General features: G+C 40.1%; 2 protein-coding genes across 2 annotated transcripts; both read right to left on the bottom strand.

Moving 5' to 3' along the window:
- Positions 1 to 7637: 7637 nt before the first annotated feature.
- Positions 7638 to 11509, bottom strand: LOC308655144 (T-cell surface glycoprotein CD1e, membrane-associated-like). The gene is made up of 6 exons (XM_081304992.1): positions 11312 to 11509; positions 10216 to 10512; positions 9396 to 9674; positions 8884 to 9162; positions 8408 to 8501; positions 7638 to 8294 (listed from the first exon to the last, which is right to left on the bottom strand). Exons 1-6 carry the CDS (start codon positions 11370 to 11372, stop codon positions 8129 to 8131), a joined length of 1176 nt encoding a protein of 391 aa, XP_081161118.1. The 5' UTR covers positions 11373 to 11509; the 3' UTR covers positions 7638 to 8128.
- Positions 11510 to 21571: 10062 nt separating this feature from the next.
- LOC308655143 (T-cell surface glycoprotein CD1b-like) lies at positions 21572 to 25187 on the bottom strand (the record flags this gene model as incomplete). Its single annotated transcript, XM_081304991.1, has 6 exons — positions 21572 to 21933; positions 22733 to 22826; positions 23060 to 23338; positions 23533 to 23805; positions 24421 to 24687; positions 24944 to 25187. The coding sequence occupies 6 exons, from the start codon at positions 25185 to 25187 to the stop codon at positions 21912 to 21914; spliced, it is 1179 nt and encodes a 392-aa protein (XP_081161117.1). The 3' UTR covers positions 21572 to 21911.
- Between the last annotated feature and the right edge of the window lie 1802 nt (positions 25188 to 26989).

Genomic DNA, 26989 nt, shown 5'->3' with positions numbered 1-26989 from the left:
GATATAAATGACTTTATAATTACTAGAATATTTTATGCAAAAGTCCTATTAAAATTAATAAATATCATTGGGGCATGGTGATGTACATGAAATTACAGCTACTTTGGGGTCTGAAGCAGGAGGATTGGCATTTCAAGGTCAGCCTGGGCGATCTAGCAAAACTAAGTCTGAAGGCAAAAAGTTAAAAAGGGCTGTGGATATAGCTCAGTGGTAGAGTATAAGCCTAGCATGCAAAAGACCTGGGTTCAGTTCTTAATACAAAACACACACACACACACACACACACACACACAGAAAAGAGAAAGATAAAAAAAGGATGAGCATTAAACACAAACTTTAACATTTTAGAATTTTTGTATTTAAAAAAGTGTTTATTTTGCTTTCATATTTTGAGAATTATTATTGTTCTTCATTTGAAAACTATTGGTAGCCTACATGCTTTTTTGACCCCCCCCCCCAAATAATGGAACCAACTCTCTCCCCAAAAGGAATTTCTCTTTTTCCTTTAACTGCAAAATCTGCGCGCTGGGGTAATACCTATGCATTTAGTGGCAAACAAAGATGCCACTCCTAGTGTTTTGGAAATACTTTAAAAGTAACAAATTGAAAATACTTTTTAGTTCTTTTTTTTTTTTTTTTTTAAAGAGAGAGTGAGAGAGGAGAGAGAGAGAGAGAATTTTTAATATTTATTTTTAGTTCTCGGCGGACACAACATCTTTGTTGGTATGTGGTGCTGAGGATCGAACCCGGGCCGCACGCATGCCAGGCGAGCGCGCTACCGCTTGAGCCACATCCCCAGCCCCCTTTTTAGTTCTTTTAACATATCGAGTTCATGTGCAAATGGGTCTATGCAAATCCTTTCAAATCTGTGCGATTTCTTACCACAATTTAGCTAATTTGGCCAGCCAACGGCTTAAAGGGCAATGATGAAGACTTTGTTTCATCCCAAGACATAAGTGAGAGTCAAAAGCTGATGCTCTTGTACTCAGGAGACTTCAGAAAACTAAACACAAGCAAGGCAGCTCCTGGAACTGGTTTTCAAACTGAGGCTAGGAACTGAGGAGTAATACATATTTCATGTCTTCCTATGAAGCATCCCTCCATAAAGTCACCTAATAATTGCTCAGAAGCTTTGAAAGAAGTAGGTGGTAGCAACCCCTGGTATACATATCACTTTCTCATCATGGATAACAGCAGCTGTGAGGCTGCTGTTAGAAGCACTGCAGGCAGCACAGAGTTGGCAAACGGAAGTATGTACTGGCGAGAGAACACAAAGCAGGTGCTAATTGTAACTTGCTGGAAGGCTGTGTTGTGGAAATATTTAGAGGTTCTGAATTTCTTCTGGTGCAGATAAGCTGATTGGGATCATAGTAATTTTGGTGTAGATATAATCATGCCCCATTTTGTAATCCAGGTGATACTTTTGTTTAAGAATTAGTGTTTTTTTTTTTAACTACTTGACATGAAAAAAAACTCTATACATCTTGTATGAAACTCAATGAGTTTGAGAAGATATACCTATGAAATAATTACCACCAAAGCCACACATATATTTATTACCTCTTAAGATTTCTTTCTTCCTTCTTTATTATTTATAGTAGTATTGTGTGTGTGTGTGTGTGGTAATAACACATAAGATCTACCCTCTCAGCCAATTTACAGTTTCATTAGTTGCACACCCTATGAGGTCTAATACATGTCCAGAATATGTTATTTATACATAACTGAAATTTTGCACCCTTTAACCATCCTTCCCCGTAGTATCTCTTCCCTGCTGTGACCCCTGGAAACCATGATTCTGCTCTGTTTCTAAGAACTCATTTCTTTTGCCCCGCAACAATTTTCAATACCTGTGCAGTGGCCTTTAAGGTCCCTAAATAATCTGACTCCAACTCACCAGCCTCATCTGCTACCAAGTTCTTCATCACTTATGCCAGTCCAATTACAGTCCAGCTACTGTAATCCTCATGACATTTAGAAAAGTCCCAACGTAATGACACTTCGTTTCTTGTTCCTTTATTTGGAATTCTGTTTCCCCCAGATATGCACAGATTGCTTCTTGTTCTTCCTTGAGGTCTCTTCTCAAATACCATATTCTCTCTGTGCCCACTTGTCTATGATCTTTAAAATGATGGCCCTTGTTTCTCTCTGTTCCTCTCTCTTGATTCAATTCTCAATCGAAGCATATCTCACTACCTCACGTGTAATATTTTTGTTTACTTACTATCTGTCTCCCATACTTCTCCACTATTAATTTAAGCTCTGTAAAAATAGGGTATATTATTCTTGAGTCTCTGCTGTATTTCATTACCTGTAATAACACTGATCATGTAACAGCTTTCCAATACATATTTGTTGGATGTATAATATGGTAATGAAAGAAGAAATTTTGGAGCAATATTGCCTTTAATACTTGGTAGTAATGTGACCTTTGTCTCCCCATCTCTCATATGGGAATAATAGTGCCTGCTCAGGATTATTACAAGGACAATATGAATTGATATGAATAGGTATGCAAAGAGTGTCTGACCTAACAGAGGCTCCATTCAAATAATTTTATTATCCAATCAGCTGTAACCAAAGAAGAGATACCTCTCATTTGCTTTAATAATTGAGTTTATGCTCAATAATCACTATATCATTACTATATCATTGATAAAGGAGTCAGTAATTGGAGATCCATTTTTGACAGTGGTGTTCACACTTGGATCAGCACCATAAACGGAGTGAGAGGTCAGACAACTTATAAGGAGGCATTGGTGCCTGGCTATATTGGAAAAAATGACGACACAATCCAAAGAAAGATTTGATCTTGATAAACGAGTAAACTGATGGGATCATTTGTGGAAGAAAGTGAGAATGGGAAAATGGTAAATGAGGAAAGACGATGAACTGGTTCTCAGAAATTAAAAGTAAAGTCAAAGTTCCAAAAATCTCCAGGTACTTTCTGTGAGTAATTTGAAGAAACAGCCCTGTGCTTCAACCACTCTGCTCCCTTTGAACACAGGCTTCAGGGCAGGTGTGCACGTGTATCTTTGCAAATCTGCAGGTGGCGCACTGGGAGGCCCAGGTCAAAGTTTCAGTTTACGCTGCTCCACTTCATCAGGTCTTCCACATCCTCAGCTTAGCTCATTCATTAGGCAGAAAACATCACACAGCCATCCTCCAGGGCCCTGGTCTCCTGAGTGGATATGGCTACCATGCCCTTCTCGGCTTTGACCCCCACATATTTTGATTCTTCATGTTTTTTTCGACCTTCTCCAGCAAGGATGCTATTTCAAGAGCAAGGATACCCCCTCAATCTCTTGTTCCAAGCTCAACATCTGTCATTGCTAGAATATTTGTGTTCACAGTAGAACACAGTAAGTGGTTTTATTTTTGGTGGACATGGAAAGTGCTTTCTTTCACTCTTTTTTTTAAAATAGTTTCTATGTTTGAGCCAAAATGATATAGTTTACAATACTAGAAAACACCTGTCTCCTGAAGTGATTTAGTGTCATATTTCTTTTTCAATACAAGATTTTGAATCCTGATCCAGTATTTTTGTTTAAAGAGATACATTTTTTTTAAATCTGAAAGTTTCTTCTCCATCTTTAGTTTTTGTTACAATTTGTTTGTTGAACCAGGTTCTGTGTTATTTAAACTTTCCACAGTCATGCTGTTTGCATCCTCATGACATAATAAACACTGAATGAACTTTTCAAGGATACTTATTTTATACCTATGATATTTAGGGAAGGAGATCAGGAATCTTATATGTACATATATAATCTCAGTTTTTGAGAACATGTTTCATTCATTTTAGTTTTTTTGTTCATTTTAATTATACATGACAGGATTATTAGGAGGATTATTATTACAGACAATTTTGACATACTTATACAACATGGCATATTTCTCATTATTGGATCTCAGTCTTGGGCATGTACATGATGTGGAGATTCACTGTGATATATTCATCTATGTATATCAGAACGTTATGTCAGATTTATTCCACTGTCTTTACTATTCCTGTCCCTCCTCCCTTCCCTTCATTCTTCTTTATATAATACACTGAACATCTGTTCTCCACCCCTTATTGTGTGCTAGCATCCACATATCAGAGAGAACATTAGACCTCTGGGTTTTGGGGATTGGCTTAGTTCACTTAGCATGATAGTCTCCAGATCCCTCCATTTACTCACAAATGGCAAAAGTCGTTCTGCCTTATGGCTGAGTAATATTCCATTGTGCATATATATCATGTTCCTCTGTTGAAGGACACCTAGGTTGGTTTTATAGTTTAACTATTGGTTTCATAGCAGATATTGAGCTGCTATAAACATCGATGAGGCTGTGTCACTGTAGTGGGCTGATGTTAACTCCCTTGGATATATACAGAAAAGTGGAATAATTGGGTCAAATAGTGATTTCATTCCTAATTTTTTAAAGGAAACTCATACTGCTTTCTAGACTGCAAATTGCACCAATTTATAGTCCCACGTGCAATGTATGAGTGTGCCTTTTCCCCCACATCTTCACCAACATTTATTGTTACTTGTATTCTTGATAGTTGCCATTCTAACTGGAGTGAGATGAAATTTCAGTGTAATTTTAGTTTGCATTTCTCTAATTGCTACAGATATTGAACATATTTTCAAATATTTGTTGACTGTTCATATTTAAGAAGTCTCTGTTTAGCTCCTTTGCCCATTTATTGATTGGGTTGTTTGGTCTTTTGGCATTAAGCTTTTTGAGTTTTTTTGTATGGTGAAATTACTCAGTTTAAAAGCTTACATGGCAGGGTTAGCATAAAATGATTCTGACCATATCCTGGATCAATATTGAAAAATTCCCCAAATCACGTTGACCTGGTGTTTCTTATGAAATGATTATATGTCCTCTGACTTTTTAAAAAAAACCCATCTGTGCCAGTTTTATGAGGATTGGGAATGCACATGAGTAAGTAGCCTTCATCCACCTCCCCAGGAAGCATGTCATGTGCTTCACTCAAATCTATGCCCACATCTCAACTAGAGCACCTTCTCACAAAAAGAACTAGACTGCATTAAGTGAGTGCGTTCAGGGACCTAGAGTTTCCTCAAAATCACAGCACACAACAGTCATCCTTCCCTAGGAGACTCCCTGGGATTTACCAAAGCACAGCAGAAAAAAACCCACAGCATCATGTTATGGGCAACTAGCCTTTTCACTCTTAAGATATAGGAGTCAGATTAGATGCTTTGGGATTGCCTTCCTCCTTTCTAAGTCTACATCTGTACATAAGATGCTGTTATATACAGAAAGATTATAACTGAAGGAAAGAGAGAACTTAGAGTGAGCAATTTTTCATCTTTGAACAATACGAATGATGTACCTATAGCTTTTAGTGACACCAGCACTTTGGAAACTCATTGGTACCTGGAAATATATCACCCATCAGATAAAGATTGGTGTCACTAAAAGCACTTCTTGAAAGTCAACAGTTGGTATCACTTTTCAATTGAAATATATACTTATTTTAATATACATATTCATTAGCCCAAAATGTCAAGCTATAATCTAAGCAAGAGGCTACAATGTGATCAAGACATTTAGGATGTCTTGATGAAATTTAGGATGACATACTTCCTATGCTTTAAATGAAAAAGTCAATACATGCATAAAACAATGAGGTAATTACAACTAAATTAAATATTCAAAATAAACAGAATACAATGCAGTATGGAGAATTCTTGGAAATCTGGGAATGGAACCACCAGTTGACCCAGCTGTCCCTCTCCTCTGTGTATACCCAAAGGACTTAAAAACAGCATACTACAGGGACACAGCCACATCAATGTTTATAGCAGCACAATTCACAATAGCTAAAATGTGGAACCAACCTAGATGCCCTTCAATAGATGAATGGATTAAAAAATGTGGCATATATACACAATGGAATATTATTCAGCAATAAAAGATAATAAAATCATGGCATTTGTAGGTAAATGGATGGAGTTAGAGAAGATAATGCTAAGTGAAGTAAGCCAATCCCAAAAAACCAAATGCTGAATGCTTTCTTTGATATAAGGAGGCTGATTCCTAGTGGGATAGGGAGAGGGAGCATGGGAGGAATAGATGAACTCTAGATAGGGCAGAGGGGTGGGAGGGTAAAGGAGAGGGCATGGGGTAATTAATGATGGTGGAACGGGATGGTCATTATTATCCAAAGTACAGGTAGGAATACACAAATTGGTGTGAATATACTGTGTATACCACCAGAGATACAAAAAAAATTGTGCTCTATATGTGTAGTAAGAATTGTAATGCCTTCTGTTGTCATATAAATAAAAAATATATAAAAAGATATTTGAAATAAACTAAGAAAAAAATAAACAGAATATTGGAATGGGGTACGACTGAGGTGGAGTGTGTTACTTAGACTAATCGGCAAATTTCTTTCTATACACGTGACACTTGGAACTGAGAAGAAGCTTGATGTAATTGAGAGACAGAAAGAAATTGAGTGTCACAGAAACACAAGATGTGGTAGAGGAAAGATCACGGAACCATGAAAGTTAGCCTGTGTCAGATGGCGGCTTCAAAAATTATTGTGACTGGAATAATGGCAAAAAATATTTAAATGAGAAACATAGGAAAGATATTCCACTAGATACCTTGTCTCAGAATGAAAGGTCTGAACTTGAATGTCTTTATTTTCAAAGAGGTCACCCTCACAGATTTAAACCATGGAGAGAACATTTGGCTTCCAACATTTGCTGCTCCAAACAACCCCTCAGAATCCTGCCTTTCTCTCTGGACTCAGCAAAGCCTCTAGATAAGCTAACTGAATGCGTCATACAGAGGGTGATGGACTCTCACCAGTGGAAGGCAGCCTCAGTGCCTCCTTCTTAGGTAAAGACTCTGCCCTGGATAAGTGACTGCTGAACTTGAAAATGCTTCACATGAAGTTATAAGCTTACACTAAGAAGCCTCCACACTCTGTTCTATTATCTCATGCAAAGAAAGGAGTTGAATGGACATCTGCATGAACTCTGTGCTCTAATAGTTTCTTGTATTCCAACAAGCTCATTCCAATGTATCTCAACTCAACTAGATAATTTAATAATTTATATAAAAAGAAGGGAAACAAACTATATGATGATGGTGATGAGGATGACGTTGGGATGATGATGAACCAAAATAAAGTAAGCACACAGCTAAACTGGCATCAAACCTATCTTTCCCATTGTTTTCTTTCCTCTGATTTGACCCATTCAAATTGTCCTCAAATCCTATTTGTCTTCCTAATTGCTCAAAGTGTGATTTTTCCCCCCAGAATATGCACATCAACAAAGACATACACGTTTTCTTGGAAGTAGGAATGATAATTTGAACCTGTCCTGGCTTGACAGGTGATATCCCACATGATATCATTTTATTTAAATATCCTGAAGATGCATTAACACTCTAATTACAGTGAAGTCTGAGGCATTTACCTGCCTCCTTTACCTCTGGTGAGAGGGAAAGAAGAATTGCTTTAGTGAGCACACAGTCAAATGATGCAGAGATTTCAGAGAAGAAATGGACTAAGACAATATTGGTTTATATGAAAGTAAATATATTTTGGTCAGCATTGGTTAAAATATATTACATCCAGCAGGAACATAAACATCATTTATGAGGCTAGTGGCAAATGAAAATGCAATATTTCTTGGGATATTTTGAAGCATTAAACCAAGACGGGTCCTTTCAGAGCAGGAAAACATGTGCTAACAAGTACAGACACCTAAATCCTACTTTCAAGCATCTGAGAGGAAAGGGAAGAGCAAAAAACCCTAAAGGATGATTGATCAGAGCAGGAAGAGGTGAGTGTGTTGAGGAAGACCAGTCCCATCTGGGGAGTACAGAAGAGCTTTCAAATGGGCAATCCTGGGAAACAACCATGAGAAGAAGGCATCTGAGTTCCATCTCGAAGGATCAATGGTGATGAACAAAGCAAAAAAAAAAAAAAAAAGATATTGCCGGAAGATGAAAAGCAAAGGGTGTCCAAAGGGATCGATATCTCTGCCACAATAAGTTGTTTGAATAATATCATATTTTCTTCAGAGGACAAGAAGCATATGTAAGAAGTAGACAAGGAGTTTACGTTCAAGGCAAATCAATGTCACCAGAGTTGGTTTAAACTTGTTTTCCACTTCAAAATTCTCTTTTTGATCCAGGACTCTGATGTCATGTGAAGCTGATATGCTGGATTCCTGGGGTCCTGGGTTTTGGCTCCCAGGGGAAAGGTGGACTTGGATCTACAGGGAGACGGGATTTTCCAATTGGAGCTGTGAGAAAAGAAGAGGACCTTAATCTTAAAGAAGGGGAATAACAGAGAAAGGGAGAAAGGGAAAAAAGATACACAGGATGAACAAACAAAGAATAAAAAAAAAAATCACACCTCTGCTTTTTACACCACAAGTGCAGTCCAAACAGCAGGACCAAGGTGACAATGGCAGCCAAACACATCAGAAGCAGCAGGATGGTGTATCCACCTGGTTGGGATAAAACAAGCAGAGGGACCCATGAAATGCTCCTGATCCCCCACAGGTTAGGCTTTGGTCAGGAGGGCAGGGGGTTTCCTGGGGGTCTCACTATGTTCTAGAACATGTATTTCAATCCCCCCATCTATGTCCATCATGTACCCACCCCAACCCTCCTCCACCAAATCAACAGTTTCTTTTTTCTTTAGTTCCTCTAATTTCTGATTTCCAATTTCTTTAAATTTACTTGCTATCACTCCCTCCCCCTTCTTTATTTGGATTTTCCCAGTTTTATCCTTCCCACACTTAGGATTTCTACCTAGTTCCCCAGTTCCTCACTGAAAATCCCTAGGGCTATTTTCCGTCATTCCCAGCTGGGTCTCAGTTCTCTCACCCCAGTGAATGATTATATCATGGCTTCCCAGGCTGCTGTGCTTCACCCTGCAGGCCAGGCCAGCTGCCTCCCTAGCGACCACATTCAGAGTCACCCGAAGATACCATGTTCCATCAGCATTAGGCAGGAGGTCACCTCGCTGAGTGCCCCGTTGCTCCTGGTCACCCCGCATCCACATCACCCACACGGGCTTTGGGTAGAAACCAGAGACGTGGCACACCAGCAGCAGACGTCCAGGCCCAGGACTGGGGCCGCTGGACAGCCAGACCTCAGGCTTCACTACACAGGGGGAAAGTGGGGAGAAATGGAAGTTTTGTGAGCACTTTGAGCTCAAGTTCAGGTATTGGGTGCCTTAGAAGTTTGAGTTATCACTTCTTTCGTATTTTCTTGGAAAACAATCCTGAAACCAGGCATCTCTCCCTGGGACCTCTTATTGCCTGTTTCAACAAGATGATGAGAAAGGGCGAATCCAAACAAAGGAGTAAGAGCAATAGGAAGAGGAGGGGACTCACCTTGCTGTTCTAGCTCTGACTTCCCTGCCGCAAGGACGCCTGCCAGAAATCGAGGGCAAGTGTCATCGAGGAGGCTCTGCACTATCTCCTTGATATCTTCGTAGAGATTGAGCACCCGACAGACGTTCTGGGCCCGACTCCCTCCTCTTGAAGATGGCTGCCAGGAACCTCCTTGGAAGCTCAGGAAGTCTGATCCTTGGTATGCTCCATTAAAGAAGCTCTCTGAGGCCTGCCCAGCATGCAGTCTACAACCTGATGACGTCTGGAGCTCAAAGGGGTCTGAGAATGGACAGAAAAGAGAATCAATATGAACATAAAAAAAAAAAAAATCCAGAGAGCGACGGAATTCAAAGGAGCAAATTGCTGGGGAATCCTATGAGAAACTAGAATTGAGATGCAAAACGGGAAGTAGATGTGTGGGAAGAAAATTGGAAGCTAATAAATGTGTATTGGAATAATCATATTGGAATAATTGATAGGGAAGGCATAGAAGACAGGAGACTGGTCTGGGAAAACTCACGTGGAGCGGTGAGGTCAAGGTCAGGCCATGTGAACACTCAGTCCAATGACAGAGGGGCAGAACAGGAGGGTGTGTCCAGGGGTGGGAAGAGAGAAGCTCAGGCGGGCCCTGCTGTGCATATGGCAGGATGGGGGTGGTGAAGGGTGAAGCAGAGAAGTGAGTGTGAGCCAAAGGGAGGCAGGGAGCAAGGCCAGGAAAGGTTAAGATGGTAGAATCTGGTCCACCACTCCCCCCCTCACACACACTTGGAAGATGGCCAGAGAGCCCAGACAGAAGAGGAGCTTGGAACACCAAACTCACATTCAAACTGGAACTGACTAGAAAAGGCCTGCACGACCCTGATGAAACCGTGGAAGTACATCTGGAACAGTGACTGAAGGTTCTTCACCTCCTCCTTGCTGAAGTTTCCAAGGGACCAGGGCTTCAGATCCTTGAGGGAGCCTAAGACCTTGTCCCAGCCAAGAATCTCCAGGTCACCCAGCCAGCCGGAGGCCTGGGTGCTGGCCCAGCTGTGGTTGGCAAAGGAAGAGATGTGGACTAGGCAGAAGGAGAGGGGCTCTTCTGCTGCTACATGATGTGGTCCCAGAGCCTGGGGAGCTGAAAGAGAGGAGAGTGGCCGGTGGAGAGTCTAGAAGGGATGAGAGAAGAGATAATGCAGGAAGAAGAAGAGTTCAGAGTGGAAAGAAAGAATGCAGATAGTTACAGTTTGCAAATATCCCAATACCCTCTATTCCCTGCTGCAGTCTTGGCTGGGCACAAGATCACGAACCACCACACAGCTTTGTACATTCAAACAGCAATTCTTTATTCCCGAACTCACACCGGCCTCCACACACGCTCTGGGGCAATCCCAGTTCTGCTGCCGCCCAATTCACCTACTCCACGAGGCTTTTTTCCGATATCCCCTTTGAATCTCACGAGAACTCAACGGGAACAAGCAGCAGGAACACCCTAATCCCGGCAGCAATAATCTTCAACCTCCAACTTCCCTAAAACCCCTATTGTCTTAAACCGGGAACGCCCTAAACCCAAGGACTGGGATACTTCTTCAAACCTGATCAGCTCTAAACCCGGATCCGCCTTGGTCCTTGGGCAAGGTCACCTTATATGCAATGTCAACAGCGAAATCCATTTAACATGGGGTACGCTAGCAAGGAAATTTTGATGCGTCATTCCTACTTGGCAATGGCCCTCAGCAATTCCCTAATCCAGGCCCCTATTGCTAAAATCAGAGACAGAAACTGAGACGAGAAGCAAGAATTCTCTCCCAGGATGCAGTCTGGACTGTAGACTCCAAGGGCAGATTGTAAGAGAATTGCCTCCTTTGGGCAGATTCTTCAAGGGCTTTCTCTCCTGTGCCTGACCACAAATATCTTTTCACCTGAGCTCTTCTTACCAGTTGTGCTTTGCCCATGGCAGAGAAGTCCCTCGAAGAGGAGAAGGAGCAAGAGCAGCATTTGGAGCTTTGATGTCTTGGCCAGGAAGCTCTCTTCAGAAGTCAGATATATGCTGCCCTCCCTACACCTTCTCCTACTCTCCTCTGTCTCTCTTTGTGGCAGAGACTAACCTCTCCTTCTACCCACTTCCCTATCAGAAAATCCTCTCTTGCCTTGCTCAGCCACAGCCTCCCATAAGGTCTCTCATTTCCCTCTCTCTCTCCCCCTGTTGGCTTCCAAGTTTCTCCTCTCTTGCCTGCATTCTCCTGACCTCCCCTATTGCTCCAACTGCACAAATCTTGGAGTCTTGGATTTGGACAAAGTCTGTAGTTTGTCACGTGGCTACAAAAGTCAAAGGCATTTGGCCTTAGAGAAATCTAGTTCACGAGTGTTGTCATCTGCAAAAGGAAGTGGTGGAAGTCACTCAGATGGTGCACAGTAACCTTCCTGCAATCTCCCCTTTGCTTATTTATCTGGGGTCTTCTCCTCCTCCTCACCTTTTCTCCCTTTTATTACTTCTCTCTGTCTTTCTCTACCTGACTATTACTTTTTGCCTATGTGTGTTTATTTTTACTCTGTATTTTGCCTCTGTATGTTTATTTTATTCTGTACGATAATAATCCACAAACTTCTTTCTTAGAATGACATGTTTGCTGGGGTGGTATCCTACCCTGAAAATAGGCACTGTGCTTGCAAGAGAAACTAAGATAGATGAACTTCCAAGAGAAACTACTTTATTCTTTTATTTAAAAATATTTTTAGTTGTAGATGGACACAATGATTTATTTTGTTTATTTAGGGTTTTTTTTTTAATGTGGTGGTGGGGATCAAACCCAGTTCCTCACACACGCTGGGCAAGTGCTCTACCACTGAGCTATAACCCCAGCCCGAGAAACTCCTTTATTCTTGCTGAAAGTTGAAAGAGCAAGTACATCATGTTCCCAAAAGAGTGGGGCTTGTTGTGAATGACAGTTTCTTATTTCTGCAGAAAATTCAGGTTACTGTGACATATTTATTTTAAATATCATCAGAAAAATTTGAACCATCCTACGTATTTTTACTAACGATATCAAAAGGGATATATGCCATACAACATGATAAAATCTATTAGAAAGCTGATGTTAAAACAGATGTAAATGTAGAGGGAAGTTAGTGCTAGAATTTAGGGAACAAAGAAAGAGTCAGTACAAGAGAAATGAGTAAATCTTGACTATGAAAGATTATTCATGCAACACTGGAGAATTGTCTTTTTTTTTTTTTAAAGAAAGTGAAAGATCCTAAAAATAGAGTGATGTGGTAAAATGGCATTTAGGAAAACTGCCTAGATCTCAGTTGGATTTACTGGAGGATGCATCAGAGTGATAACACGAAGATGGCAGAGGACCATCGTGATCAGAATAAAGGCAACAGAAGTGAGAACTGAGAGGAGTGAAAATAGCAAAGATGATACAGACTTAAGAATTGTGACTGGGAGGAAATGATATGGGGCCACACAGCTAGAGAACACAGGTGTTATATGGCCAAAATTCAGATGCACAGTTCAATGTGCATTGTGTTATTGTGGGTTGTGTTAAAATTCAGGCTGTACTTGGAAGAATTTAGATGGTTCATGTTATGTGGGTTGTTGCAAAGGGTGTTATGAACTAGAACCTCCTAAGCATGAGTTGATACAGTAAGAAGACTTTCCTCATCTCTTTCAAATTATATTTTAAACTTACTTTAAGAATGTCATCATCTATGCTTTGAGAAATATTCAAATATCTTGAAATGTGTCCAATTATTCATTCTTTGATTCATTATAAATGTTCATCGAGTGCTTACTATCTGCCAGGCATTTTACTTAGAACTGAAAATATAATGGAAGTTCAAATTAACAGTGGGGAGATTATATAGTCCTTGTGCTGGCAGAGTTCAGCATGGAGAGAAGAAACCATAGAGAGGAATATAGGACCATAATTGCGTAAGCACCAAATCTGGAAGTATGCAGTACTTTTACAACAAATGATAAGAGAAATAGACAAGATCAAGGAACAGTTTCCAGAACACAGTCACAGACCTGGGTCCAAGGGAATATTAAACGTTAACTTGGAAAGAGAACCTATTACATGAAAAAACTATGCAATTATGGGGAATATCTTCCATCTGAGGAACTGAAAAAGTTGCAATTCACTTGTATTTCACAACAAAACTTCTCACCCATTAAAATGTACTTCTCTGTTTTAATCATGTCTTTTCTTGAGAAAATGGAAAAAAAATAAATTCATACATGATCACCCACTGGATCTCAGAGCATACCCTAGCAACAGTTATATCATGTTCACGTTCAAGTGACAAGTTCAGAAGACTGATCATCTGATCTTGACCCAGTCTGCCCACAGTGGCCTGCCACATCTGCAATTTTCAAAATCAGTAGTAGGCGTTTTAGATCTCATTATTCTATCAGTTCATTGAGTTGTAAGTTTCCTTTGTGCTTGTCAACCATCATTTTCAGAGAGACACCTTCTCCGGTAAACCCTGGGTGGTCTGGGTCTTCCTTCTGCCTGCTACATGTTAGGCGGAAGTGAGCTCAAGTAGAACACCTCACTTCTGCTACAACACCTGTTAGGCCCCTGAGGTCCCTTTGAACATCCAACGAGCCTCTTCTAAAGTTCTTTGATTCTGCACGACACTGCATCTTCAGAGGAGTGGGAACATTCACAATGCATGCTAAGACCCTGCAGTTGGAAGAGTCGTTGCTATAATTTTACTGTAGAAAATTTCCAGAATGATGGAATAAGGAGCTTGGCTGACCATCTCCACCTAAAACAGTGATAAAACTATAAAACTGTGATCACACTACTAAAAAACAATCACTTGAGGATCTGGAAAGGAATCAAAGGAATGCAACTAGTTGAGAAGTGCTGATTCTAGAAAACAATTGAGCCTAGGTAAGCACAGTTGTAAGCCCATCTCTTTCCCATATACAGTACCTTCACTGCTTTGTACCAGGGCAAGGAAAGAAACAAAGGAAAAAAAAAACACAAAGCATCTTTGCTGGATGAGGCTAACGTGATTTAGAGTGCAGTAGGAGGAAAAACAAGAAACCCAACATTATTACCAAAAACAATAACAAACTCCTTGGCAAACAGATGGGAAAAATTTGCTTCCCATTGGGCCTGAAGGTGTAGCATTGAACGAGGTGAGCAGACATACTGTGAATGAGGTGAGAAGAGTACCTGCAGACCAGCCAGAAAAATTTGAGAGACATACTGTGAATAAGCTTATCATTTGGGACCTGAGTAGCCCCCACATCTTCCTGGCAGTCTGGAAGAAAGCCAACAGGTACACAGCTGCAAGCATGCTCAAAGAGATCATAAATGACCATCATTCGCTTTCTGCAGGTCCCTGCAGGAGTGTGAGGCTTGTGTACATGGTAGGAGGAAACAGAAATAAAGTGGAGCAAAAAGAAAAAGTCAGCATGACTTGCAAACTTCCAGAGCTTGCAGTAGATTTCCCAACCTGGGGAAAAATCCAGTGGCAAAGGGCAGAGCCTTAACAGCTCAAAATGCTTGAACAGAGTCTTGGACCAAACACAGAGCCACCACTATGCTGTGTTGACATACAAGTGACCTGTAAGGAATTGGACTTAAGTAAGAAAAACAACAACAACAACAACAACAACAACAAAAACAATTTCTGCAACTCAAAAGAAACAGCAGCACCTGGTACCATTCTGAACAGGAGATGATACTATTGAAGAATCAGACTAAATACATGATCTGCAGATGCATTTTTTCTTCAGCAATAAAAGATTCATGAAAATGAAGAGGCACATAATACCGTACATGGGGGCAGGGAAGAAGTCAATAGAAACAGCATTTGATGTTGCTTAGATGTTGAGCTTAGCAGAAAGATCCCAAATCTCCTGTTTCTGTTAGGTACAAGATATACAAAAATGGTTTTATATATATACATATATATATATGTGTGTGTGTGTGTGTGTGTGTGTGTGTATAAAATAAGTCTTGCAAAAATGAAATGGGAAAGTGATTTTATTCACTAAATGACCAAAAATAATAAAATATCTAAGAACAAATTTAATAAAAAAATGCAAAGTTGGTACGTTCAAAACTATAAAATAATGCCAAGAGAAATTAAAGATCTAAATAAATAGTGATATCTTATTATACATCACTAACAGCATGAAAAAATAAAGATAATAAAATAAACCACATAATACTTAAACTCATTTTATATATACATATATTATAAACAACTCATTTTGCATTTGTGCAAATAAAGCTGATTTTTCTGAGCTTTTTTTTTTTTTGCTTGATATCATTTTGAATAGATAAGTTTCAAAGGAAAATTCTAAATTATAATATTGGTACATTTATTTAGCATGATTTATCTACACAAACCTCTTGATTTTTTATTTTTAATTTCTATTGCTTAATATGTTCTAAAAGACAAAATTCATGCCCACACCATCTTTCTTACACCATTCATATTATTTACTCATTGACAAACCAGTAGCACCTTATTCCTAAATTTGATGTTAAATATTCCAAATTTTTTGTAATTAATTTCATTTCCAACTTGAATTTTGTTTTCTATACTTTGGCTGTAGTGACACCAAATGATATGATCAGCTCCCTTTTATTCCAGGTTGATAAAGTGTCCCCCCACCCATTAGTTGATACTTAATCATACTGAGGGCTTTATTAACTTGTGATGAAAAACCCAAGTGGTTAATTTTTTTTCCTTTTAACCTCATAATATAAACAGTTACATTAATGGACTTTATTTAAAAAAATAAAATGCCCATAATCCTACATATTTATGAGGTATAGTGCAATATTTGAATAAATTTATGCAATATACAGTGATCAAAATGAAGACAATTAATATTTTTAGCGCCTTTCCATTTCATTATGTTGTGAGACTTCAAGTTCCTCTCGTTTACTTCTTCGTAAAATATGTAATGCCTATTGTGAACTAAAGTCACTCTATTTTCTATAGAACACTAGAACTTTATTCCCCTACCTAAGTTTTGGTGCCCACTGTATGTCACACAGGGAGTTTAGAATGTCACGGTTGCCCTGCTTGGTTTCCGTCTTGCGCTGGGATGATCCCTACTTCTATTGTCTTATCTTCCCCTTTTAAAATAGAAACATTTGATGGGGCCTGCCTCACATTGTATCCTGGAAGTGTGTAACTTTTTTTAAAAAAACAGGGGCTTATATTAAATTTGCCTTGAGTCTCAGAGGAGAGTTTGGACTTGGACTATTGAGCAATGTGAGAACAGTTGACTTTGGGACTCTTAGTGATAGAAAGAATGGATTTTGCTCTGTGAGATGTATAAATCTTGGGGATCAGGGCAAAAATACGCTGGCTTTAATATGAATGTTGTCCCCCAAAAGATCATCTGTTAAAGGATCGGTCCCCAGGTTGGCTCAATTAGCTCAATTTTAGAAGGTGCTCTGAGTCTTCAGGAGTTAGGGCTTTATAGGGGGTTCTTTATTAATTGGGGTGTACCCCAAGGTTGATCAAGGGATCCATGCCCATCCTCTGTCTCTGTTCTTGTTCTCCCTCCCCGCCCCCCTCTCTTTCTGCTTCCTGACCCATGATGTAAAATGTTTGCTATGACATGAACATTGCTTTAAGATACCCTCACAGTCTCACAGAAGCCAAAAAGCAAAGGAGCTGCCCAATTGTGAGCTGGAGCCCCAGAAGTATGAACTAAATAAACTCTTTACCATATTTATAGCTGTCTTAGGCATTTCACTTTAGTGGTAGAAAATTTAATGATACAGTAATCAAATTAAAAATGTTAAACAGTTATTATCCATGTTGTTCTGATTTTCAATAATGGTTACGTGTCCAGCCCACAAACAAGCCAGACACCCCCCTCACATCTAAATCATCAAGACAGACACCATTTAGCTCGATCAGGAACCCAACACAACTGCATGATGACTGCAGTGTTTCTGTTAGGGACTTTTGGGATGGATCACTACAACATACGACTCTTGTCCATCCACACTATCTACACTGTGATTTATTATATTCAATGGCTAAAGATTATTGTTACCTCATTCTTTGCACTATTAGTGAAGTATACAGTAGGATGGAGTAGCCATTGCATGAACCTGGTTTCTCACTACCAGGAGTGCCACTGTTCTGACAGGCGACACAATTCAACAGGTTCAAAAAGCTACCCAATGTGAAATATTTGAGTAACAGAGATAATACTAAAATTCATACTTTAAATTTTTCCATCCTAGTTAATTCAACATAATGAATATTGATTCAAAATCTAAAATTTTCATTCTACTACTTCACACCAGGATTTTTAAATAAGCAGAGTTTTTAGTTTAAATCATAGAGTGTGTGCCCTCTTTCACGTGGTACCTACATCCCTTTTCTAACAGTGGGTAAAAAGCCCTAAGTTTCTATTTTCCCAAAATGTTACCCCAAAATAAGAATTGAAACAAGAATAAAATAAGAAGTAAGAAAAGATGACTCCTAACCAATTTTATTAACTTTTAAAATACCACTGGACTTTTACTTATGGGAATGGTGGATTATGTTATTTAGGCTAAGCTATTCTCAAGAGTACAACTAGTCATAGGCTGAAAAATTCTACCTGATGACATCTGAGAGCTATTAACACAGTGAGGAATTAGAGGGCTACAAGCCAGGAAAGGAAAGAAGTCTTTCGAGGCAGATCCCAGGGTCTGGAAAGCACATTTCCTTCACCCAAAGACACCTACAAATTCTAACGACACAAGAGGCTAAGCAGAACATTTCACGGGCTTGTGGGGCCAGGGAACAAAAATTAGGATTTTGTGGGTGCGTAGGAAGAGAAGTCCTGGTAAACACCACAGGCTTTGGTTTGAAATTCTAAAGCCTACATTGTCAATCTCTCTACCCCAGGATAAAGTAAATCATAAATAGGAAAAAGAAAATGGAGCATCTGTGGTTAAAATCCAGATTTGAATATTGCATTACTGATCGATTCAGATCAACAAGCATTGCTAGTCCTGAACTCTAACTGTGAAGTGGAGTAATAAAAAGGATGAAAGAATCAAAGTCAAGATTACCACATTGTATGCAAAATTTATTTTGAAAGTTAAATTTATGTGTGCTGTAAATTCAAATACACAACAATCATAGGACACAGGAAGTGGATAAATGATAATAAAATATTCCAAAGTAACTAAACTAGCAAAGTGGTAAAATATTAACTAATTTTACATTGCATCAATGGAAATAATAACGTTAAGATGATGGAAAAAGACAAATAAAAACACTAACCCCCGAGGAACCTGATCAGGCCCTACTCAGTCCTGAAAACATGATCTCACTGGCACGGAAACATTAAAATAAGAAACACAAGGAAGATGTAGCATTTATAAATATTTAGGCAGGTGATAGGACATTCTCTAAATTATGAATCCAATGATATTATATAAAAAAAGATATTAAAAGTGTATAATTTTGGTGGAGAATTTTATTCACATACCTATGTGAAGGATAGAAAAAGTAAATTGCTGAATATGTATTAGATGTGCACAACACAATTAAAAAAGTGACCTAATTGATGTATTTAGAATTCAATTTTTAACACCATAACCAGAATTCTCTTCCAATAAACATGGAACACTTATACTGAAAATGATGTTTATCCATAAAACAGTGTGAACAAATTTCAAAAGAGTGAAAACACACAAAATATTTTTGCTGACACAATGGAATTCAGTCAAGACAATGCTATTCCCGGCAAATCCCCACCCTACCTGGAAATTTAGAAATACAATTGTCCATGTCACAATGAACAATTAGAAAATATATTGAATTGACAAAAATGCAGTATATCAAGCTGACTGACAAGCACTAAAGCCCTGTTTAATGGAATTTTTAGCCTTTAAATAAAGTAAATGTGGGAGAATGAGGTACCTATAAATTTCCACCAAGACATAAGAACAAGGAAAGCAAATTAAACCTGAAATATGTAGAAGAAAAAAATGAAAATAAATTGCACAATTTGGGTGACTTGTACAAAATATTTGAAACTTATTAAATCTAACAAAAAGTAAATTCTGAATACACAATAAGAAGACCTAGAAAGATTCTTAAAAACTTGTCACAAAACAGTCTAGATGCCCTTTGACACACACACACACACACACACACACACACAAAACAACAACAACAAAAAAAAAAAAAAAAACCACACACACATACAGTGAAATTTTACTCAGCCTTAAAGAATTAAATTATGGCATTTACTGGTAAATGGACCGAGTTGGAGAATATTATGCTAAGAGAAGTAAGCCAATCCCCCCAAAATAAAGGCCAAATATGTTCTCTGATAAGTGGATATTGATCCACAATGGGGGAGGGGGGGCAAGAAAAGAATGGAAAAACTTTAGATTAAGCAGAGGGAGGGGATGTGTTGGGGAGAAGATTGTGGAATGAGGTGGAGATTATTATCCCTATGTATGGATATGATTGTACAAATGGTGGAACTCTACATCATGTTCAACAAGAGAAATGAAAAGTTTTGCTCCATTTGGGTAAAAAATAAAATTAAATTAATAAAAAATATAACTGGCCACAAACCCCAGTTCGGGAAGCTGAGGCAGGAGGATCACAAGTTCCAAGCAAGCTTCAGCAAGTTAATGAGGCCCTAAGTAATTTAGGGAGGCCCAGACCCAAAAAGCAGGGGGAGGGTGCTGGGGATGTGCCTCTTGGGTCCAAACTCTGATGAAAAAAAAATGGTCACAAAATTTGATACTTTTCTATTAAAGAAACAAACAACCTTCCAACACATGACTGTCAGGAGTCCAGCCCCAGCAGGGATCCAGGGGTCCTGAAGGATGAGTGGCATCTGCGAAAGAAGAGACAGGATGACAGGTTGCAAGTTAGGAGCAGTCTCCAGAAAGATCTGCTGCCCCAGGAGGGCCCTTTAGTTTTATACCTTTTTTACAGGTGTATTTTCAGGTAGTAAATGTATAGCCTCAAAGCCCAAAACTTCTTTGATTTACATGATTTTCAAGAGTTACAATCTTTTCTGACATATATTGATTATGTAAGATGTTGAGTACATTGTTTAAGATATTTTTCTATAACCTTTGCCAATCATGATTAAGCTTTTACATTTTCACCTCAATCACTATGCAACTAGACTACGTCTCCTGACTTACTATTAATGTTTTAACTTTAAAGCATCCCTATAATTATATGTTAACTTCAAAGCATTCCTATGGTTATTGGAAAGCTTTCTTACTTCTAAACTAAAGTCCCAATAAAACACACTTAAAATAGTGAAAGTTTATTACTTAAAAGGCTACTACTCTGAAGTGCCTCTAAAATATATCCATATTAATTCTACATTAATTTCCAAGGTAATTTCCTTTTTTCATATGACCCATTTAACTGCTTTCTTACAGAGTTTCCTTGATCCTTGGTCAAATCACACCAATTCTTATGTCTTTGTAATCTTTAACTAAAGGGCAGGCTCTGCACCTCAACCCATTTGCCATCGATATTAACTATGTGTTGTCCATTTCCATCATGAATTCCTGTGTAAGGCAAAGGAGGGTCTCTTGGTGGGGGGAGTGTATGTTGCACAGGTTGTGGCTTTAGAATGGGGGGGGCTAGTGTAAATTGTTAAGCTTTTCTCAGGAACCTTGATTTGCAATCTTTTCCCCATGAATTTCTTGAAAAATAATAACACTATTGTTTGTATCCTGAGAGATATTGAAACGCACCTTGGGGCATGTCTTAATTGTATCCTTAGTCTCATTCTGGGAATTTTCCTGCAACCCCAGGCAAACGTACTTTTATTATTCACTGATGTATGCCCTACTCTCCATATCGTGAGTATCATAAACAAAACACTTAACATTCCCTATGGTTCCGGTTCCCAGTTGGTACAGCCCTGCCTCAGCATCCCCCATACTGTGACCCTGTCAGACAGCCGGTGCAGGAATGCCTTCACCACATGACTGCACTGGTGAATGCTGCTAAATCTACACACACACACAAAAAAAATGTAAATGAAAATAAGCACAAACAAAATGTCACACACTCTGGAAAAAAAGAACCATTTTTAATCTCATTTTGTGTAGTCAAAAAAATCAAAACAGAACACTCTAAGAATTAAGTGAGCATAAATGTAAAACCCAAAACAAAACATTTAAAAACTGAAGCCATGTGTATATATTACATGCAAAACAGGTAAGTTACGGACACATAATTTTGTTCTGCCATTTGAAGATCATTACGTGTACAACACATAAAAATATATATAAAACTCTCAAGAAATTCAGAATATGTTTCTGATGAATGATGAAATATGGGTGGGTACTATCTTTGATAGCATCTCAAAATAAATTCACAGTTCTTATTGTTTTTCTGCTTGTATATAAATTATATATATATGGGGAAATGTTTTGATCAACATCAATGCTAACTTGATGAAATGTATCAAGGTTGACTCATGGGATGACATCCTAAGTTTCTGAACTTCTTGGCACTTATTTCAGATGGGAGAGAAGACATGGTGAGAGCTCACTGGATGTCCTGATACGACCTGTCAAGAAAGCCAGAACAAAAAGCCAGTTGTATCTAAGACATGTGTGTATGCCCTCACTTATAGGAGAACCATTCACCATAGACAAAAGTGGAAATGGTCCAACATTCAGTAATGAATAAATGGCTGAAAAAATGTGTTGTCTACACATGGAATGGAATGATATGAAATATTATGCCTCCCAAAGAAAGAAGGAAATTCTGATAGGCTACAACAGAATTGAACACTTATTGCTAAGTGAGATAAACCAGTAAAAAAATGACAATTACTGTATGTTTCAGATTGGAAGAGTTACACAGGGTAGTCAAATTCCAAGAGATGGAAAGTGGAAGGGCCACCAACCAGTGGGGAGGAAGGGAACAGAGAAGTGGTTTCTCTTTTTTTTTTTTTTTTCTTTTTACACCTTTATTTTATTTCTTTAATTTTATGTAGTGGTGAGGATCGAACACAGCACCTCACATGGGTTGGCGAGCCCTCTACCACTGAGCCACAACACCAGCCCCAGAGAAGTGTTTTTTTATGTGAAAAGTGAGTTTCCACTTTGCAAGATGAAAAAGGTTTGGCAGAAGGATGATGGTGGTGGATGCAAAGAATGGAAATGCGTTTAACACACTCAAAAATGGTAAAGATGGTACATTTTGTGTGATCTTTTCCACAATTTTTAAAATTAATTCTCAGCAGGTAGCAGGAGGGAAGAGGAAGTTCTGGTGGAAAGAAGGAGGTTTTGTGCTGCACATAGATGACAGGAGAAAACAGTGGGTGCACCCACAGAGAAGGAAGACTAAGGAAATAAACTCACCTGTGCCTCCAGAACCACAATGCAAGCCCCAGAAAAATGAGCGCACAGGGCACTACGATTGCCAAAATGATCAAGCCAACAGAGAGGGGGTGTCCTGTTAACGGGGAGAGAGCACAGGGGATAATGTCCCTTCAAGTCCCGTACATTCATCCCTTCCCTTCCCTTGCGTTATCTCCACAGCCTTCATTCTCTAAAGTCCCTTTGTCCACTCTTCTCTCCTGCTCCCTGTCCCCAGCCCCTACACCAACCATTCTCTTTTCTGCTCAACCTTCCAATCTCTCCCTCTGTGCTTGAGCACCACCTCCCCCATCTGCACCCTTTTCTCACCCCAATAGAGGACGAAGTCCTGCCCTCCTAGGCTGCTGTGCTTCACCCTGCAGGCCAGGCCAGCTGTGTCCTCAGCTGCCACATCTAGGACTGCTCTGAGATACCACGTCCCATCTGCATTGGGCAGGATGTCACCTCTCTGGGTGCCCAGCTGCTTCTGGTTACCTCGCATCCACATCACCCATATGTGTTTGGGGTAGAAGCCAGAGACATGGCACACCAGCAGCACACGGTCAGGCCCAGGACTGGGGCCACTGGACAGCCAGGCCTCAGGCTTCACTGGGACAGGAAAGGGAAGGAAGGAAGGGTGTCACATTATGACACTAACCCAGAGCACAGGTACCCATACACCCATTTCTATCTCTACTCATTTAGAAACGGAAACAGTTACCCATGAAGCCCCTCTTCTTCTCTGGGTACACCCCTACTCCTGGGCTGAAGAGGCAGGGACAGTGACACGCAGCAGGACCTACCTTGCCTCTGCAGGTCTGCCTTCCCTGCTTCCAGGACGCTCAGGAGATATTGGGGGCAGGTTTCTAACAGCAGCTTCTCCACTGTTTCGCAGATACCTTTGTACTTTGTGATGAACGTGCAGAATTTCTGTGCCCTGAGTTCACCTTTTGGGGAGGGCCAAGCTGACTTGAAGCTTATAAAATCCATTCCTTTTAAAGACCCCCTCAGGAAGCCCATGATGGTTCCCCCACCGTGCAGCTCACAGCCTGCTAAGCCCTGGATCTCAAAAGGGTCTGTGCAGAAGGAAAACAGAAAAGTTACTGAGTAGCAAACATGAAAGAAAGGGATGTGGGGAGACCCCAGGATGTTAATTCCCTGGGAGGATAAAAATCTGGAAGGTGCCCTGTGCAGCCTGAATAATTACAGCATTGAGAGACTTTCAGGAAAAAAGCACTGAGGGGAGGTATGGATATTGTGAACAGGGTATGAATCCGTGTATAGAGTGGGTATAGGAGAGAGGAGAGGCAGAGGGTAAGGAAGAGTGTCCTGCAGTCACCAGCACAGCTTTCAAAGGAAACCAGAGCTTCAACATGGAGAGGAGAAGGCTGAATGGATGATGAGAAGAGGAGGCACATTTTTATGTCTCTCAGGAACAAAGAGGAAAGGAAGGAGCAAGTTTCACAGGAGACACACACAGGGCTGGTCACAGAGGAGAGGATACCCATCAGATCAGGTGCACATGCAACAACATCTGGAGGTGTGGAGTCAGAGCCAGAGCCTACTCTAGAGAAGAGTGTGATTGCAGCTTAGTAAATAAGGGAGGAGGGGGAAGGACCTCAGGGAGCAGTGCCCTGGAGCAGGAGAGAATAAGTCAATAACGACCTTTCAGGTCTGAAGGCTGCACTTACATTTCAACTTGAACTCCCTGACATGATCCTGCACTTCACTGGTGAAAACAGAGAAGTAGACTCGGAAGATCTCCTCCACCATCTGAATGGCCTCATCACTGAAGTTGCCCTTGGCCCAGGGCTTTAGGAAGATGGCAGTGCCTGTGTCACTCTCCCAGCCAAAAACCTGCACATCATCCAACCAGCCTGAGCAGTGGTTCTGTGTCCAGGTGCTGTTGACAAAGGATGAGATTTGGATGACATGGAATGAGGTCGGCCCCTGGGAGGCTGTGAAGAAGGAAGGAAAGAGAGTGAAGAGAAAGGGAGATGCAGGGAGGAAAGAGAAAGCATGTGTACTGACATGCATAATACCTGACACACCTGAGATCCCAGGACCTCAGGCTGCAGCCCCATCTCCAGCAGGTGGAACAGGGCTGGAGTCAGGAGGGGGCAGGACCTCAGAGTCCAGGTGCACCTGGGCAAGGCACCCTGCCTTCTATCAGAAACTCTGCGCCAGTTTATGAGCTGCCGGAGCTCTTCTTACCTTCCTGATTGTCACCACCTGGGAAGAAAATTGGTAGCAATACAAGTAGCAGGACCAGCTTTGCATTGAGAGAGGACTCTTGACTTTCAGCTGATATTTGAACTCTCATTTCAGAAACTCTGTATGTCAGCACTCGGTAGTGACTTCCTCTCTTCCAACTGACAAATCTCTTCCTCATACCAAGTGCATCATGGAGAAGTACAGTGCCTCCCACAGCCCTGGGGACTCCTACTCCACCTCCCATTTCCCCTGTACCCCTGACTCTAGATTTAGTCTCACCTCCAAAGTTTCTAGCTGCCGGGGCTGGGGATGTGGCTCAAGCGGTAGCGCGCTCGCCTGGCATGCGTGCGGCCCGGGTTCGATCCTCAGCACCACATACCAACAAAGATGTTGTGTCCGCCGAGAACTAAAAATAAATATTAAAAATTCTCTCTCTCCTCTCTCACTCTCTCTTTAAAAAAAAGAAAAGTTTCTAGCTGCCCCTTAGGTACTCAGGATCCTTGAGATGAAATCAGAAAAATCCCTATGTGATTCTGAAAGGTCTCTTCATCTCCCTAAGCCTTTATCTGTAAATTAAGGGAGTAACAATAGGTCATTTCTCAGCTGCCCCTGTGTTAGGAAGGGTCTTTCTGGTTGACCCAACCTCTCTCCATTCCATGTGCCTGTATTCACTGGTATTGTTGTTATTCCTTCCCAGGATTATTAGTGTCTCCTTTTTCTTGTGTCATCTCCCTTGTCTGGTTCCCCTAGTTCACATTCTTACTTCAGTCTTGACCTCAACTTTGTCAAACTCTTTGAATTTTCCACTGTAACTGTAAAATCAGACAATCTACCGGAGTCCTGGGAGAAAAATCAATAGATATAATATAGATAACCAGACAAGACCACAGAGAAAATGAAGAAAAATCTCGCTCTTATTTTACTTTCCCTATTTTATTTACCAAAATAGAATACAAAGAAATGAACACAAAACCACTGATCTTGAAAGATTTCTTTCAGTTGAGTCAAGTAAAAATGTCATTAATGCCTATGATGGAAGTGGAAAGACGACAGGTGATAACAATATATAGAAACCCTGGACCAAAGCAAAACATAAAACACTGTGAGGCGAGGGAGGCTTTCTCTGTTACTCTGTCCCTTAATGGTTTGTTGGTATTATTGTTTCCTTCTTGAACACTAGGAACTTCAGTGGTTGCTTTTGTTCTTTCTCTACAAGTGTATGTTACCCTATCCTCAGTCCTGGACCTGTACGTGAAGGCAGACAGACAAACACACTAAGTGTTGGAGGCACAGCAGTAGCAAGTGAGAGGAGAATGAAGAGAACATACTGAGGGAGAACTCATGTACCAAGAGGCTAAGTGCATTTGGAAGCCTTTGTTCTCTTGTATACCACATCCTGTGTGTCTTCTTATGAGAAATGTTTGTTCAGACCATTTTCCCGGCTTTAATTGGATTATTGATGTTCTTGAATTTTCACGTTGGAATTTCATACATATTTTAGGTATTAAGTCCCTTTCAGATGAACAGTTGGCAAATGTTGGCTCTTCAAGTTATTTTCTTTGTTGTGTAGACACTTCTTATTATGATAGAATCCTCTGTGTCAATTTTGGATTTTGTTGACTGTGCTTTTGGCTTCCCATGCAAAAAAATTATTGCCTGTACTAATGTCTTCATGGTCCCCCCCCTCTATATTTTATTCTAGCTGTTTCATACTTTCAGGTATTATATTTAGGCTTTTGATGCATTTTGTGCATTTCTTTTTATTAAGGTGTGAGATTTGAGTGAAGTTTTCATTGTCTATATATGAATCTCCATTTTCTCCCATACTGATTATCAAAGAGGCTGTCTTTTCTCAAGTGTGTGGTTTTGCTGCCTTTCATGAGACTCAGTTGACTGTAGATACATCTTTGTACTTCTGGGATCTCTATCCAACACATCTTGGTCGTGGCCCATGCAGGTGATGAATCTGGGTTTCCCTGCATGGAGTGGGCTGGCTGAGAAATATGGTGAAAAATCACACCACTCAGAAAATTGTTTTAAAGAGCT

Source organism: Spermophilus citellus, assembly GCF_964194105.1.
Source record: "Spermophilus citellus genome assembly, chromosome: 9".
Lineage (NCBI taxonomy): Eukaryota > Metazoa > Chordata > Mammalia > Rodentia > Sciuridae > Spermophilus > Spermophilus citellus.
The sequence above is the reverse complement of the archived record's forward strand: the minus strand, read 5'-3'. Positions and strand labels throughout refer to the sequence as shown.

Bases quoted from the DNA above. Each gene is read 5' to 3' on its own strand.
- LOC308655144 (XM_081304992.1), bottom strand. From the start codon at position 11,372: ATGCTGCTCTTGCTCCTTCTCCTCTTCGAGGGACTTCTCTGCCATGGG. The intron at 10,513-11,311 runs GTAAGAAGAGCT...CCTCTCTTTCAG, and splicing joins CCATGGGCAAAGCACAACTG to CTCCCCAGGCTCTGGGACCA. The intron at 8,295-8,407 runs GTGTGATTTTTT...CTTTTCTCACAG, and splicing joins TTGTGGTGTAAAAAGCAGAG to CTCCAATTGGAAAATCCCGT.